The sequence below is a fragment of the Eumetopias jubatus genome, unplaced genomic scaffold, assembly GCF_037043125.1.
Source record: "Eumetopias jubatus isolate StellerSeaLion01/CBP00866 unplaced genomic scaffold, mEumJub1_p1.0 scaffold_14, whole genome shotgun sequence".
In the NCBI taxonomy this organism is placed as follows: domain Eukaryota; kingdom Metazoa; phylum Chordata; class Mammalia; order Carnivora; family Otariidae; genus Eumetopias; species Eumetopias jubatus.
In genome coordinates, this window is record NW_028274820.1 from 57,865,354 (window position 1) to 57,881,588 (window position 16,235).

The window sequence follows — 16,235 nt, forward strand, 5'->3', positions numbered from 1 at the left end:
TAAAATATGATCAAAACCAAGAAGAAAAAAAGCAAGGATTTTTAAGGAAGCTTTGACAGGAATGTTAAGAATAACATCTGAATTCAACTCCAGAAAAAAATTGCTATCAGGGGAAAACGAAGTCTTAGTGAATGTTCCAAAACTGCCCATAAGAAAGGGTTGGGGATCTGATGAGCTTTGGGATCGGGCGCCTTAACCTGGCATTCGGTTCATCCCGCAGCGCCAGTTCTGCTTACCAAAAGTGGCCCACTAGGCACTCGCATTCCATGCCTGGCTCCACGCCAGCGAGCAGGGGCTTCTTACCCGTTTAAAGCTGGAGAATAGGTTGAGATCGTTTCAGCCCCAAGACCTCTAATCATTCGATTTACGGGGTAAAACTGTGTGGGTTCACATGTGAGAGCGCCAGCTATCCTGAGGGAAACTTCGGAGGGAACCAGCTACTAGATGGTTCCATTAGTCTTTCGCCCCTATACCCAGGTTGGATGACTGATTTGCACATCAGGACCATTACAGGCCTCCACCAGAGTTGGTTGGGGAATGATCCTTTAGGCATGAGCTCTAGAAGCTTTGGACTCAGTGAGGCTTTGGCTGGGCCAGGCTGCATCTGCCGGGTCTGTCTTGCTCAGCACACTGCAGTCTGTCTGGCTCAGTCTTCAGCAAGAGTCCTTCAGCTCCATCAGAGAGTACTCCACGGTTTGTTACAGTGTCCTTAAAGCTCTTCAAGGAGGTGCTTGGCATGTTTACTCTTCTAACTGGAGGGGGAGGTATGTTACCTGATGGTTGCTGGAGAGACTTTAGGAGATTGGGTTTGGTCTCCAGCTACTGACTGTTGTTGTTGCTGAGAGCTCCCATTCTGTGCCTTGGCCATGGTGGCAAGCTTGGTCAGGGACTCCTGATAGAACAATACTCTCTCTAGCTACCGACCCCTGTCCCATACTGAGCCATCTCAGCCATCCAGCAGGGATGGTGAGAGCTTTGAGTGGCCCTTGAAAGGAGTACTAGTGATTCAAAGATCTAGCAGCTAGGGGTGGAAGTTCTTGCCCATAAAGAAACAGGGATGCCATCCTCTACTTGAAATGGGATCTCAGGGGCATGGATGACATCCAGAACTTTCATCCTGGACAGACAGTTGTAACAATTATGATTTCCCTGGGTTTCCAGCTGTAGCAACCTTGCATCACCATCCCCAAGGAGCTGGGGTTCATACCAGATAGCCTAAAGCTTGAATAGTAGAATATCAGTCTCCTCTTTGAAGTCTTTGGGGGCATGGGTCCCAAAGGGACGTGAGATCCCCTTCAAGATTTCCTTGTAAAACACATGATTTGCTTTTTCCTAAAACTAAATAGCAGTGCATATACCAGATTCCTGTAGACATTCACCAACACAACATTGCCCTTGGACAGCCAGTTACTGCCAGATGCTGTGACCTCCCCAACTTGTGCAGAACTGCATTGGTTTTCCCTGCTCCCCTGCCTCATCAGCCCAGGATCCTTGAAGCTCCCTGGCCATTTCCTTAATGGGGGAAGAACAAGCCAGACCTGGCCTGAAAACATGTGGGAGGGTCTATTGTAGTTTGATTAGAACTCCATTAAATGTACCAATTAATTTGGGAATGCTTGGCAACTTTATAATATTCAAGATCCCTTTTCCAGAACATCGGATATTTGGCAGACTTATTCAGTGTTTAATTAAATTCCATATAATCAAGAATCAATAACAATTTATGAAGATCTTTAAAATAACCTAGGGTATATTTTACAACCTCCTCCACTTTTCTTCCCACTTAATTAAGCACCAATATAAAAATTTAAGTACCTCAAGAACCAGTATAGAAGGTACATTTTTAAAAGATTTTCAGTATAACAATTTGGTGATATTAAATTATTGTTATTTTATTAGGTTGCTAACAATATTTTGGTTACATTGTTTAAAAAGAGCCCTGCTCTTTTAGACAGATACACTGAAATGTGATACCTGGGATTTGCTTCAAAGTTATGTAGTATAGAGAGTATATAGGGGTATGAAACAAGATTTGCCATGAGTAGCTAGTTGTTAGAGCTGATAGTTATTGGGTTCATTATATTATTTTGTCTCCCTTTATAAATGTTTGGAATTTTTCATAATGAAAGTTAAAAATAAAGACAAATTGAGAACATCAAAGGAAAGAAAAACATCATGGAAGTAGAGCTAACTATATAGTTACAGGATAAAAATATTTCTAAAGATTATTGATTCTGTTGTTCTCTACCCACTGAAAGGCACACATTGGGCCCCAAACAAAATTATAAAATAGGCTTTGTTTGTATTCTTTATTTCCTGGGTCTCCTTTCTTCATTTTAGCCCAGTATGGGTTTTCCTTCTCCTTGTTTTAAGTGCATATTTTTCTTCTGTTCACATCTTTCAGAATTGTCACTCATTTACACAGACTGAATAGGAGGCCTAGAGATGAACCTGTCCAGATTAAAGTACAAGAGAAGAATACTTTGGGAGGGAGTTCAGGAGTAGAAGTCAGGGAATAGGTCTGATAGAGTGTTGGAAAAATTCTTGAGCATTTGGAAAAATTACAGAAATGTGAAAAGTTTGTTAGAACATTTGGGGGAAAAATGTGTGGGATTCCCATATGTTGACTTTATTAAAAATTGCCAGTCTGGAGAGAGAGGAAGGTAAAAGCTTAACCCTCTAGTATTCTAACAGAAAATAAATAAATACTATCTAAAATGGGTAAAAGAAAAAGAAGCAATATTAGCATATTATTCAGAAATACAGATGTGATTAAATGAAACTATAACAAATTCAAAGTAGTTACTTCTGCAGAGTAATATAAGTTGGGAGGGAGGAGGACAGTATGGAATAGAGAACTGCCGTATTTCGTTATAAGCCAGTTAGTACAGTCTGACTTAACGTTTATATTTTATTGTAATAAAAATTAAAAAATATTAAAAACTGCAATTTTAGTAGATTTATTACAAACACATCAAGAGGAGATAAAACTAAAAAAATTAATCTGAATAATGTTGATATGATATTGAATGCAGTAGGAGTCTAGCTTCACTCTTTTTTTTTTTTAAGATTTTATTTATTTATTTGATAGAGACACAGCGAGAGAGGGAACACAAGCAGGGGGAGTGGGAGAGGGAGAAGCAGGCTTCCCGCGGAGCAGGGAGCCGGATGCGGGGCTAGATCCCTGGTCCCTGGGACCATGATCTGAGCCGAAGGCAGACGCTTAATGACTGAGCCACCCAGGCGCCCCCTAGCGTCACTCTTTTGCATATTCATATTCTGTTGTCCCAGTACCCTCTGTTGAAAAGACTATTCTTTCCTCTGTTGAATTGTCTTGCAACCCTTGTTGAAAGTCAGTTGACCTTAAATAGATATATAAGTTTTATTTTTGGACTGTAAGTTGTTTTTTGTTTTTTGGGTTTTTTTTTTAAGATTTATTTATTAAAGAGAGTGGGGGGAGGGGCAGAGGGAGAGAATCTTGGAGCCGACTCCCTGCTGAGTGTGGAGCCTGATACAGGGCTCGATCCCACGACCACGAGCTCATGACCTGAGCTGAAACCAAGAGTCAGATGTTTAACAGACTGAGCCACCCACGTGCCCCTGGACTCTTTTAAGTTTTATGTCTCTCTGTATGCTAGTACCACACAGTCCTGATTACTGTAGCTTTTTAGTCAGTTTTGAAATTAAGTATGAGTCCTCTTTGAAGATTGTTTGCCTATTCTGGGTCCACTGCATTTTCCATATGAATTTTGAAATCAGTTTCTCAATTTCTGCAAAAAGGGGAGAGGGCATTAGAGATTTTGAAAGGGATTGCATTAAATTTGTAGATCAGTTTGGGGAGTGTTGCCATCTTAACAGTAGTAAGTCTTCCGATCCATGAATATAGGATATCTTTATATTTATTTTAGTCTTCTTTAATTATTTCAGTGATGTTTTATTATTATAGTTTCAGTGTATAAATCTTACACTTCTTTTGTTGCATTTATTCCTAATTATTTTGTTTTTGATGCTGTTGTAAAAAGAATGTTTTCATAATTTCATTTTCAGATTATTCATTGCTAGTATTTAGAAATATGTTTGATTTTTGTATTTTCAGCTTGAATCCTGCAACCTTTCTGAACTCATTTATTCTAATAATTTTTGTGTGTATATTCCTTAGGATTTTCTATGTACAAGGTCATGTCATCTGCAGAATGAGATAGTTTTACTTATTCCTTTCCAATACCGTTTATTTCTTGCCTAACTCCCTTGGCTAGAATCTCCAATATAATGTTGAGTAGAAGTGGCAAGAGCAGACATTCTTGCCTTGTTCCTGATCTTATGGAAAGGTATCCAGTCTTTTACCCTTACATATGATATTAGTTATAGATTCTTCATAGATGCCTTTCATCGAGTTCAGGAAATTTCCCTTCTATTCCTAGTTTGTGAATGTTTTTATCACGAAAAGGGTTTGCATTTTGTCCAGTGCTTCTTCTGTGCCCATTGAGATACCATGTAGTTGTTTTGTTTTTTTGTTCTATTAATACAGTGTATTACACTGATTTTCATTTCTTGATGAACCATTCTTGCATTCCTGAGATAATGTGTACTTGGTCATTGTGTACAATCCTTTTCGTATATGGCTGGATTCAGTTTGCCAGTATTTCATTAGAGATTTTTGCATCTGTATTTATAAAGGATATTGACTACAATTTTCTTGTGATACCTTTTTGTGGATTTAGTATCAGTATCTCATAGAATAATTGGGAAGTATTCCCTCCTCTATTTTTTTTTTTTTTAAGAGTTTGTGAAGTACTGGTTTTAATTCCTCTTTAAAGTTTGATAGACTTTACCAGTGAAACCATCTGGTTCTGGGCTTGTGGGAAGTTTGTTGATTACTAATTCATCTCCTTACTTTTTTATAGGTCTATCAAAATTTTGTATTTTTTGAGTAATGTTTTAAGTTTAAAAAATATAAAGCAAGTGTAAAGTGGTAAGTATGTATAAGGTAGTCTGATAAAGCCCAAATTGTGTATAAAAATGTGTCCTCCTACTTCATGGGAATTCAGTTTGAAACTTACCATTTAACAATTCAGTTTTTTAAAACATGACTTTTCAAAAGAGTGTTGTTAATGTCTTTTTATTTGAATTATTTTAAATATATCAAATATTTTGTGTTTCATAATGGCTTGGAATTTAAGGGTTTGGTTTTTTTTTTTTTTTTTTTTATTGCTTTTATCTCAGCAGCAATGCAGCAAGTGTTGGATAACCTTACGGAGCTGCCCTCATCTACAGGAGCAGAAGAAATAGACCTAATTTTCCTCAAGGGGATTATGGAGAATCCTATTGTAAAATCACTTGCTAAGGTATAGTGATTTATTCATAAGCTTACTAAATTATTTTTAAAATTGTCTTTACAGAGGTCTTTTCAGATATTACTATTTCAGAACTTGATATGCCTTTGGTTTAGTTAGCAAATAATAATACTTATCACATAATGAAATATTCATGCACATGAAAATTAGACCACTTTTGCCTTACCTGTGCTGACTTTAAATACAAGATAAAATAACTCTTAATTTTAGCCTGACACATTTAAAGTTTTAGGGAAATTGTAACTGAATAGTCATATTATAACAGGACTTATGAAAAAGATCCTGGTACTATCTCCATTTCAGCAACAGCAAAATACTGATTTTCTTCTTTTATATTAGACTGTGTACCTGTTTTTCATTTTGGTTCTTGACTTCCTCTATCTAGTACTTTTTGAAATCTTGTTTTCTCTTGGATAACCTTGATATTTTAAGTCTGTTTCTGTAATCAGCTTTCTAGTAGTCTCCTTAACTCATCTGTAAATATACTTTTACAACTATTCTTAGTCCAGTTTTATTTCACTTATACTATTTCCTGTATTTTTTATAAACATCACTAAAGCCTGGTGTGTTAACTACTTCACAACCATTCTTCAGCATTCCCTCAAATGATTCTTGCTTTCAGAAACCTGTGCCACATGCTCTCTCTGGCCTTTCCTTCGTGTAGTCATCTTGTCTTTCCATTTGCTTTTCGTACTCCCAGTAGGTTGATTTCACCCTCTCCCATAATCATTTTTTAACCACAGTCCATTAATTTTTTTTCTTCTCCCTTGTGAAAAATCATACCTTTTACAGAGTTTTCCATTTGTAAAAGTGAGCCAGGGATGCAGATTCTTCATTTTATTCACAAACTTAAATCATTCTAAGATCACATGATATAAAACCTTTGGCTCCTAAATAAAAACTAATCTAGTTGTATATCACCTAACTGGAATTTTTATTTTAGTCATTTTTTTTTTAAGATTTGAGAGAGAGAGAGAGAGCGTGAGCGTGAGCCGTGGGAGGGGGGAGCAGAAGGAGAGGGAGAGAATCCTCAAAAGGCTTTTTAAAAATAAAATCCTCAAGGGGACCAGCAGAGTCCCCTCTGAGCAAAGAGCCTAATGAGGGGCTCCATTTAGGACCCCGAGATCATGACCTGAGCTGAAACCAGGAGTTAGCTGCTTGACCGACTGAGCCACCCAGGTGCCCCAATTTTAGTCATTTTTGATTGCAGTTTTTCCAAAGTTTATTAGATAGGCCTTTATCTTAATAGTAATATTATAGGATATGAATTTACTTTCAAATTCAAGCTTCTTGTCACAAATACCGATTACCATACTGTGTCAAGATAGAGTAATAGCTTCAGGGTCTATTGAAATATGTAGGGGCTATTTAAGCCTGTATTAACTAGCTCACCCTTAGCTCTAATTGGTACTTTTAAAATAGTTTTTGACTCTTCCTTTGATATCATAATGTTGCTTGTCAGTTTTTATCATCAATATCTATTACACCATGTCCCCATATTTATTTATCATTGATCTCTAGATTTAGAAACTAGATAATAACGCATCTTACAGTGTGTTTATAATTCACAGAGGTCTTTAAAATATATTTTGTCTTCACAACAATTTAATGAATTGAAAATCAAAGTAGAAGAATTATTTGTCTAAGGTCACTGTCCTAGTAAATTGACAGAGATGAGTTTTAGACCAGGTTTTCTTTCTTCAGATTCTGTGCTCTTTCTACTATAGCACAGGTTTTGTGTGTATGTATATTCCTAAGAATTTCTGTGGGTAAAAAATTATTGTTATTCTGGCTTCTGTGCCATTGATATTGGCCTTACTGAGGATTATCTTGTTCATTATTCTCAGCAGGTGAAATGGCTGGATGACTTTTAAGCAGCTCAGGTGCTAGTGTAATCTTCTGATGATAAAAATGAAATTAGGGGGCACCTGGGTGGCACAGTCAGTTAAGTGTCCAACTTGGTTTTGACTCAGGTCATGATCTCAGTGTTGTGAGATTGAGCCCCATGTAGGGCTCAGCGTGAAGTCTTCTTGGGATTCTCTCTCCTTCTCCCTCTGCCCCTCCCGCTCATACTCGTGCTCTTTCTCTCTCTCAAATAAAATAATCCTTTTTAAAAATGAAATTAACAGAATCAACCAATAGTATCCACCATTCAAAAGCAGTTTCTCGATAAATAAAAACAATGATAGCTTAGTATTCTCACAGTGAAAGAAAAGAAATCCCAGGAGGAAAGGAAGACTTCTACTTCCAAGAAAGAGATATTGAGTCACAGCAGGCCAACACTCCCAGTACAACAAGTAGAGAAAAATGGTTAAGTTACTGAGGAAACAGGGAGAGACAGGAACATGTGACTAATAATCATGAGAAAAATAACAGAAGCAGTTCCATAGATGGTCCTTTTATTAGAGTTTATAAACAAATATTTTAAAATAATGTATTAATATATTTTAAAAGAAGAGAAAATGAAGACATTTAAAATATTACTAGAAAGTAGAATCAAAATTAGAATCAAAATGAATCAAGTGGTCATTTGTTCTGTCTTTTAGATTCCACATATAAGTGAAATCATGTGGCATCTGTCTTTGTCTGACTTACTTTACTTAACATAATACCCCTTAGATCCATCCATATTTTGCAAATGGCAAGATCTCATTCTTTTTTTATGGCTGAATAATATTCCATTGTGTATGTATACATGTATGTGTATAAATATACATGTACCACATCGTCTTTTTTTTTTAAAGATTTTATTTATTTAGAGAAAGAGTGTGTGCATGAGCAGGGACAGAGCAGGGGTGGGGGAGCAGAAGGGGAGGGAGAGGCTTTTTAAAAATAAAATTAAGCCAACTCTGCACTGCCCCAGGGCAGGGCTCCGTCCCACAACCCTGAGATCATGACCTGAGCCAAAACCAAGAGTCAGACACTTAACCAACTTAGCCACCCAGGTGCCCCCCATCATCTTTTTAAAACATGTTTCTTTTGAAATATAGTTGACACACAATGTTACATTAGTTTCAGGTGTACAACATAGTGATTGGACAGATCTCTACATTATGCTGTGCTCACCACTAGTGCAGCTACCATCTGTCACCATATAACACTATTTCAATACCATTGGCTGTTTTTCCATGCTGCACCTTTTGTCCGCATGACTTATTCCATAATTGGAAGTCTGTATTTCCCTCTCCCCTTCAGCGGTTTTGCCCATCCTTCCACCTACTTCCTCTCTGGCAGTCATCAGTTTGTTCTCTGTATTTATGGGTCTGTTTCTGTTTTTTGTTTATTTTGTTTTTCAGACTCTACATGGAAGTGAAATCATACAGTATTTATCTTTTCCTGACTTATTTCACTTAGCATAATACCCTCTAGGTGCATCCATATTTTGCAAATGGCAAGATCTCATTCTTTTTTATGGCTGAGTGATAATTCCGTTGTATATATACCACATCTTCTTTATTGATCAATCTGTCAGTGACGTTTGGGCTGCTTCCATATCTTGGCTATTGTAAATGCTGGAATAAATGTAGGGGTGCATATATCTTTTTGAATTAGCACATTTGTTTTCTTTAGGTAAATACCTAGTAGTGGAATTACTAGATTATGTGGTATTTCTGTTAATTTTGTGAGGGACCTCCATACTGTTTTCCACAGTGGCTGCCTCCTTTTGCATTCCCACCAGCAGTGTACAAGGATTCCTTTTTCTTCACATCCTTGCCAACACTTATTTCTTGTCTTTTTGCTTCTAGTCATTTTGATAGGTGTAAGGTGATATCTCATTGTGGTTTTGATTTGCATTTTCTTGATGATTAGTGAGGTTGAGCATCTTTTCATGTGTCTATTGGCCATCTGTGTCATCTTTGGAAAAATGTCTCTTGAAGTCCTCTGCCCATTTTTAAATCAGGTTATTTGGGGGTTTTTTGGTGTTGAGTTGTAAGAGTTCTTTATATATTTTCCATATTAATCCCTATAGGATGTATCATTTGCAAATATCTTCTCCCACTCAGCAGGTTTCCTTGTCATGTTGTTGATGTTTTCAACAAAGGAACTGCAAAAGTTTTTACTTTGGTGTAGTCCCAGTATACCACATCGTCTTTATTCATTCATCTATCAATGGACACTTGGGTTGCTTCCATATCTTGGCTTGTTTAAGTAGTACTGCAAACAAACAGACTCTTAAATATAAAGAACAAACTGCTGGTTGCTGGAGGGGCAGTGGGTAAGGGATGTGTGAAATGGATAAGGGAGATTAAGAGATACAAATTTCAGTTGTAAAAAAACATAGTCTTGGAGATTAAAAGCTTAGGCAATATAGTCAATGATATTGAAATAATGTATAATGACAGGTGATGACTGTACTTATGGTGAGCACTGAGTAATGTGTAGATTTGTTAAATCAATGTATACCTGTAATTAATGTAACACTATCTTAGTTATACTTTAAAAAACAATGAAATGAATACTCAAGGACTCAAAAATATATCTGAATTAAAAGCTCATTTGATGGGGTTAATAGATTAAACATTGCAGAGAAGGGGATCCATGAATTCAAAAACAGTCCAGTAGTAAGTATCCAAACTGAAAATCAGTAACAAGTATGAAAAATAAAGGAGAGAGAATAGGAGGAATACTTCAAAAGGTTTGATATACATGTAATTGGTATCCCAGAAAGAGAAAAGGGGGAAATGGGACAGAAGAAATAGTTGAAGATACAGTAGGCAAAAATTTTCAAAACTGATGAACAGCATCAACTGATGATCCAAGAAGCAAAGTGAACCCTCCTGCAAGAGAAATATAAAGAAAAACGTCATTTGGAACAACATAGTCAGGTTCCTGAAAATCCGAGACAGAGTGAATATTTGTAAATTAACCAGAGAATACTTTTAAAGAGAAACTATAAGACTAATGGTTAGCAATAAAACAGGAACTATATATGTCAAAACAGAGTGCCCTGAGATCATTATAAAGTTTTGAAAGAAAAACACTGCTAAACTTGAATTACCCTTCTGGCAAAAATACCTTCAAAAATGAAAGCAAAATAAAGATTTTTACTTTTAGACAAACGAAATCTGAGAAAAATAATCTCCATTTACTCTATAAGAAATGCAAAAGGAAGTTTTTCTGGCAGAGAGAATGACAAAGGAAAGGGATAGTAATGGTAAATATAATATTGACTTTTTTTAAAAGATTTTATTTATCTGAGAGAGAGAGAGAGAGAAAGAGAACACGAGGTGGGGAGGATCAGAGGCAGAAGCAGACTCCCTGCTGAGCAGGGAGCCCGATGTGGGACTCGATCCTGGGACTCCAGGATCATCACCTGAGCCGAAGCAGTCGCTTAACCAACTGAGCCACCCAGGCGCCCTAATATTGACTTTTAAAATGAAATAATAACAATGTCTTGGGGCATTTATAACATGTATAAAAGTGAAATATATGAAGATGATAGCCTAAAAGGAGGGAGTGACTTAATGAGTCAAACAATTGTAAGGTTCTTTTGTTGGTCAGGAAGTGGCAAAAAAAAAAAAAAAATGGCTTACAGTGTATAAAAAGTCAGGGATGCATACTGAAATCTCTAGGGTACCACAAAAAGTAAAGTTACAAGAATGAATAAAGTTCACCCAAGACATAAGGAAGAAAAAATAGTCTTGAGTTACCATCACAAATTAGCAAAATATGGGATAGGAAGGGAAACCATCTTTAGACATGGGATAGAAAGCAGCACAGGACCATGATCCCTGACAGAAAGGAAACAAATAAAGTGAGCATTATAAAATTGAGGATAGTTTTCAGGCTGCAGTAAAGAAAGGAAATACAGGCCAGCCATCTTCATAGAGGTCGGGATTTGGGGAGATGGAGATGACTGGAATTTTTGTGGCAAAATATCAAGGAGGAGGAAGCTGAACGCAGGTCTCTGGAGATCTGCCCTCAAATCTTTGGCTGAGCACTGATGTGTATATATATATATATATGAAGTAGGCCTCTAGAGTTCTAGAGAGGATCCTCTGGAAAGCACAGTAGGCCAAACAATTCCCAGAGATCACAAAATATGGAGAATAGTTTGCATTCCCACTACAGAGTCGAGAGTCCTCATACTACACAGTACATTGGGCAGATTCACCCCAGCTTGTTATAGCAGACCTGTGAAATTAAAGCAGAATTAAACTAAAATTCAATAACAGTTATTTGAAAAATCCCCAAGTATCTGGAAATTAAACAACATACTTCTAAATCAGGGCAGGGAATAAATCACGAAGAAACAGAAAAAAAAAGTTTTGAATTGAGTGAAAATGAAAATATATGTCAAAGCAATGCTTGGAGGAAAATGCCTTTATTAGAAAAGAACAATATTGTAAATCAGTCATCTAAGTGTTCACCTTGAGAAAATTGAAAAAGAAAAGCAAATTAAATTCAAAATAAGCAGAAAGAAGTAAAAAAGATAAGACTAAACATATAAAAGGCATTTGACAAAGTCATTATAACTTAAAATATATCAATAAAGTCAGTAATCCTGTAGCTAGACCCAAATTACCAGTATCAGAAATGAGAGGACATCACTACAAATCCAACAGACATTGCAAGAGTAATAAATATTATGAACAACTTTATGACAATAGATATGACAACTTAGATGAAATTGACTAATTCTTTAAAAGACACAAACTACTAAAGCCTACATAGGAAGAGACAACCTGAATAGCTCTGTATTTCTTTTAAACCGAATATTTGTAGTTCCACTTGATTTCTTCCAGAAAAAGAGGAAGAGAAAGAAACATTTACTATTTCATGAGGCTTAGTGTTACCCTGATAGCAAAGCCAGTTATGGACATTTCAAGAAAGGAAAACTGCAAAATAGTATCCCTCATGAACATAGACTTCAAGTTCTTAAGATAATACTAGCAAATCAAATCCAGCAACATACAAAAAGGATAATACTCCATTATCAAGTAAGTTTTGTCTCAAAAAATGCAAGACTGCCTTAATATTTGAAAACCAATAAATGGCGCTCGCTTCGGCAGCACATTTACTAAAATTGGAATGATACAGAGATTAGCATGGCCTCTGTGCAAGGATGACGCGCAGATTCGTGAAGCGTTCCATATTTTTCACGTACCAAACGGCGCACTGGGTGTTATACGCAAACAATGAATCATGGAACACTACTACATCAAAAACTAATGATGTAATGTATGGTGATTAACATAATAAAATAAAAAAGAAAACCAATAAATGTCACCATTTTGTTGCTATGATAAAAGTCATGTGATTATGCTAATAGTCGCAGGAGAAGCATTTTACAAAATTGAACATTCATTCTTGATAAAAACTTGGTAAACTTAGAAGGAAATTGCCTCAACCTGATGGACATCTATTAAAAAACTGCAGTTAACATCATAATTCATGGTGGAAGATAAAATGCTTTCTTTCTGTGATCACTTCTGTTCAACCTTCATCATTTCCATTCACTTTTGTACCTGGGGGTACTAGCCAGTGCAAAAAGGCAAGGAAAAGTAGATAAATAAAAGGCATACAGATTGAAGAAGAAAAAATAAACTATCTTTATTCAAAGATGACATTATTGTTTATATTGAAAATCCTAAGAATCTATCAAAAGGAAGAAAAACAAACAAATCTAGAACTAACAAGTGTGAGTGTAGCAAGGTCCTAAGATACAAGATCAATCTACATAAATCAATTGTATTTTTATATACTAGTTAAAGAAATGGGGGTCAATTTAACAATATGTGCTAGACCTATACACTGGAAACTAAAAGAAAAAAAATTGCTGAAATTAGAGGCATACATACATACAGGGTTTGGAAGGCTCAGTACTGTTAACATTGTCGGATCTCCCCAAACTGATCTATAGATTCAGCAGAATCCAGTCAAAATTTCAGGCTGACATATTGATACTGAAATTTATGAAGGACCTAGACTAACCAAAACAGTTGTGAAAAATAAGAAAACTTGATGCTCTGCACAGCCTGATTTCAAGGATTACTATTACCCTATAGTAAAGAAAACACTGTAGTATTGGCTTATAGATCAGTGGCACAGAATAGAGCCCAGAAAGAGACCAATGTATGTATGGTCAACTGGTTTTTATTAATAGCACCATGGTAATTCAATGAAGAAATGATAGTCCTTTCAATAAATGTTGCTGGAACAATTGAGTATTTATATGCATAAAAAATGAACATCTTTTACCTCATAAACAAAAATTACTTCAAAATAGATCATAGATCTAAAAGTAAGCTAAAATTTTAAAACTTTTAAAAGAATACATAAGGAAAAACTTTGCAACTTTGCGTTAGAGAAAGACTTCTTAAATAAGACATAAAAAGCGTGAAGCATAATGAAAACTTTGATTAGATTTTATCAAAATTTAAAACTTTCTACTTTAAAAGACACCATTAAGAAAATGAAAAGGCAAGCTGCAGTTTGGGGGAAAATATTTGCAAAACATACACAGGCATACTTCATTTTATTGTGCTTCTCTTTATTGCATTGTGAAATACTATGGTTTTTTGGTGTTTTTGTGTGTGTGTATGTGTTTTTTTGTTTGTTTTTTTTTTTTAGTTGAAGGTTTGTGGCAACCCTGCATTGAGCTGATCTATCACTACCATTTTTCCAGCAGCATTTGCTCACTTCATGTTTCTGTGTCACATTTTGGTAATTCTCACAATATTTCCACTTTTTCATGATAATATTTGAATTGCAATCTCATAGTAAACCTTTTAATGGGTGAGGAGTTTTTTTTGTGTTTTTTGTTTTTAAGAGAGAGTGTGTGTGCTCATGAACAGATGGGGGAGGGGCAGAGGGGGAGACTCTTAAGCAGACTCCATGCTGAGTGCGAGCCTGACACAGGGTTCAACCTCACGATCCTAAGATCATGACCTGAGCTGAAATCAAGAGTTGGGCACTTAACCAACTCAACCACCCATTGCCCCAAACAAGGAGTTGTTTCTAGTGGGTGAGCAAAGACAGTGATTTCTTAAGATGGAATCTGTTCTTCATGAAGATGCTATGAAGATTGTTGAAATGACAGCAGTGGATTTGGAATGTTACATAAACTTAGTTGATAATGCAGTGGCAGGGTTTGAGAAGATTGACTCTAAATTTTGACAGAAGTTCTACTGTTGGGGAAAAACCATCAAACAGAATCTCCTGCTACAAGGCAATTGTTCATAAAAGGAAGAGTCCATTGATGCAGCAGACTTCATTGTCTTATTTTAAGAAATTGCCACAGCCACCCAGGCCTTCAGCAACACCACCCTGATCAGTTAACAGCCATCAACATTGAGGTGCGACCCTCTTAAAGCAAAAAGGTTATGACTTGCCAAAAGCTCAGATGATGGTTAGCAGTTCTTAGCAATAAGGTAATTTTTAATTAAGGTATATACATTGTTTTTCAGACGCAATGTTACTGCACACTTACTAGACTACCCTGTAGTGTAAACATAACTTTATATGCACTGGAAAAAACAAAAATTTCATTTGACTGACTTTATTGCAATATTCCCTTTTTGCAGTGTTCACTTTATTTTGGTGGTCTGGAACTGAACCTGCAATATCTCTGAGGAGGCCTGTACCCTAAAAAGGAAGTTGTTCATTCATTGCTGGTAGCAATTAAATAGTACAACTACTTTGGAAGACACTTTCTTACAGTTTTTTACAAAGTTAACATAGTATTACCATACAATCTAGCAATTGTACTCCTTGATAGTTACCCAAGGGAGTTGATAATTTATGTCCACACAGAAATCTACATGGGAATGTTTATAGCATATTTATTCATAATTGTCAAAACTTGGAAGCAAACCATGATTTTTAATAGGAGCAAAGATAAAGTGATACATCCATACAATGGAATATTATTCAGCAATAAAAAGAAATGAGCTATCAAGCTTCACAACAATATGGAGGAACCATAAATACATATTGCTAGATGAAAGAAACCATGCTGGAAAAGGTATACACCATATGATTCCAACTACATTGCATTCTGGGAAAAGCAAAAGTTATAGACAGTACAAAAGAACCAGTAGTTGCCAGGGTTTTGGGGGAGTACAAGAGAGGGATGAATAGATGAATCCTGGAGCATTTTTGGGGCCATGGGACTATTCTGTATGATACTGTAAAGGTGCATTTGTCAAAATCCATGGAACTGTACAACATTTAGAGGGGATCTTGATGTAAACTATAGTCTTTAGTTAATAATAGTGTATCATATTGGCTTATTAATTATAACAAATGTATCATACTAATGCAAGATGTAAATAAGAGAAACTGGGGTGAGGCAGATACATGGAAATTCTCTGTACTTTCTGCTCAATTTTTTTGTAAATTTAAAACTTTATTAACCTAAGTCCATAGTTAACATCAGTGTTCATACTTTGTGTTGTATATGTGTGTCTATGGGTTTTAACAAATGTATAATGACATGTAATGTTTTTGTCCAGTATTGGCATTAGAGTAATGCTGTCCCTATAGAATGAGTTAAGAAATGTTTCCTCTATCTCCTGGAAGAGATTGTAAAGAATTGGTATAATTTCTTCCTTAAATGTTTGGTAGAATATACCAGTAAGTTCCTGTGTGCTTTCTGTTTGGGAAGGTTATTAATTATTGATTTAATTTCTTTAACAGATATAGTACTCTTCAGGTTATCTGTATCTCCTTTTGTGAGTTTTAGTGGATTGTATATGTAAAGGAATTGGTCCGTTTCATATAGGTTATCAAATTTGTTTTTTTTTTTTTAAGATTTTATTTATTTATTTGACAGAGAGACACAGTGAGAGCAGGAACACAAGCAGGGGGAGTGGGAGAGGGAGAAGCAGGCTTTCTGCTGAGCAGGGAACCCGATGTGGGACTCGATCCCAGGACCCT

At 36.0% G+C, this 16,235-nt stretch overlaps 1 protein-coding gene, 1 non-coding gene and 1 pseudogene across 2 annotated transcripts in view; 2 read left to right on the plus strand and 1 right to left on the minus strand.

The window, feature by feature from the left end:
• Window positions 1-946: 946 nt before the first annotated feature.
• LOC114221181 (lipid transport auxiliary protein 1 pseudogene) lies at window positions 947-1,478 on the minus strand (annotated as a pseudogene).
• A 3,750-nt stretch (window positions 1,479-5,228) lies between these two features.
• Window positions 5,229-16,235, plus strand: part of PALS2 (protein associated with LIN7 2, MAGUK p55 family member) — a 79,814-nt gene continuing 68,807 nt past the window's right edge. Inside the window, exon 1 of the mRNA XM_028119314.2 lies at window positions 5,229-5,345. Within this exon, the coding sequence (XP_027975115.1) occupies window positions 5,229-5,345 (117 nt within the window). The remainder of the gene's footprint in view (window positions 5,346-16,235) is intronic.
• Window positions 12,352-12,455, plus strand: LOC114221267 (U6 spliceosomal RNA). Its single transcript, XR_003611720.1, has one exon. It is a non-coding gene; the product is annotated as a U6 spliceosomal RNA (small nuclear RNA).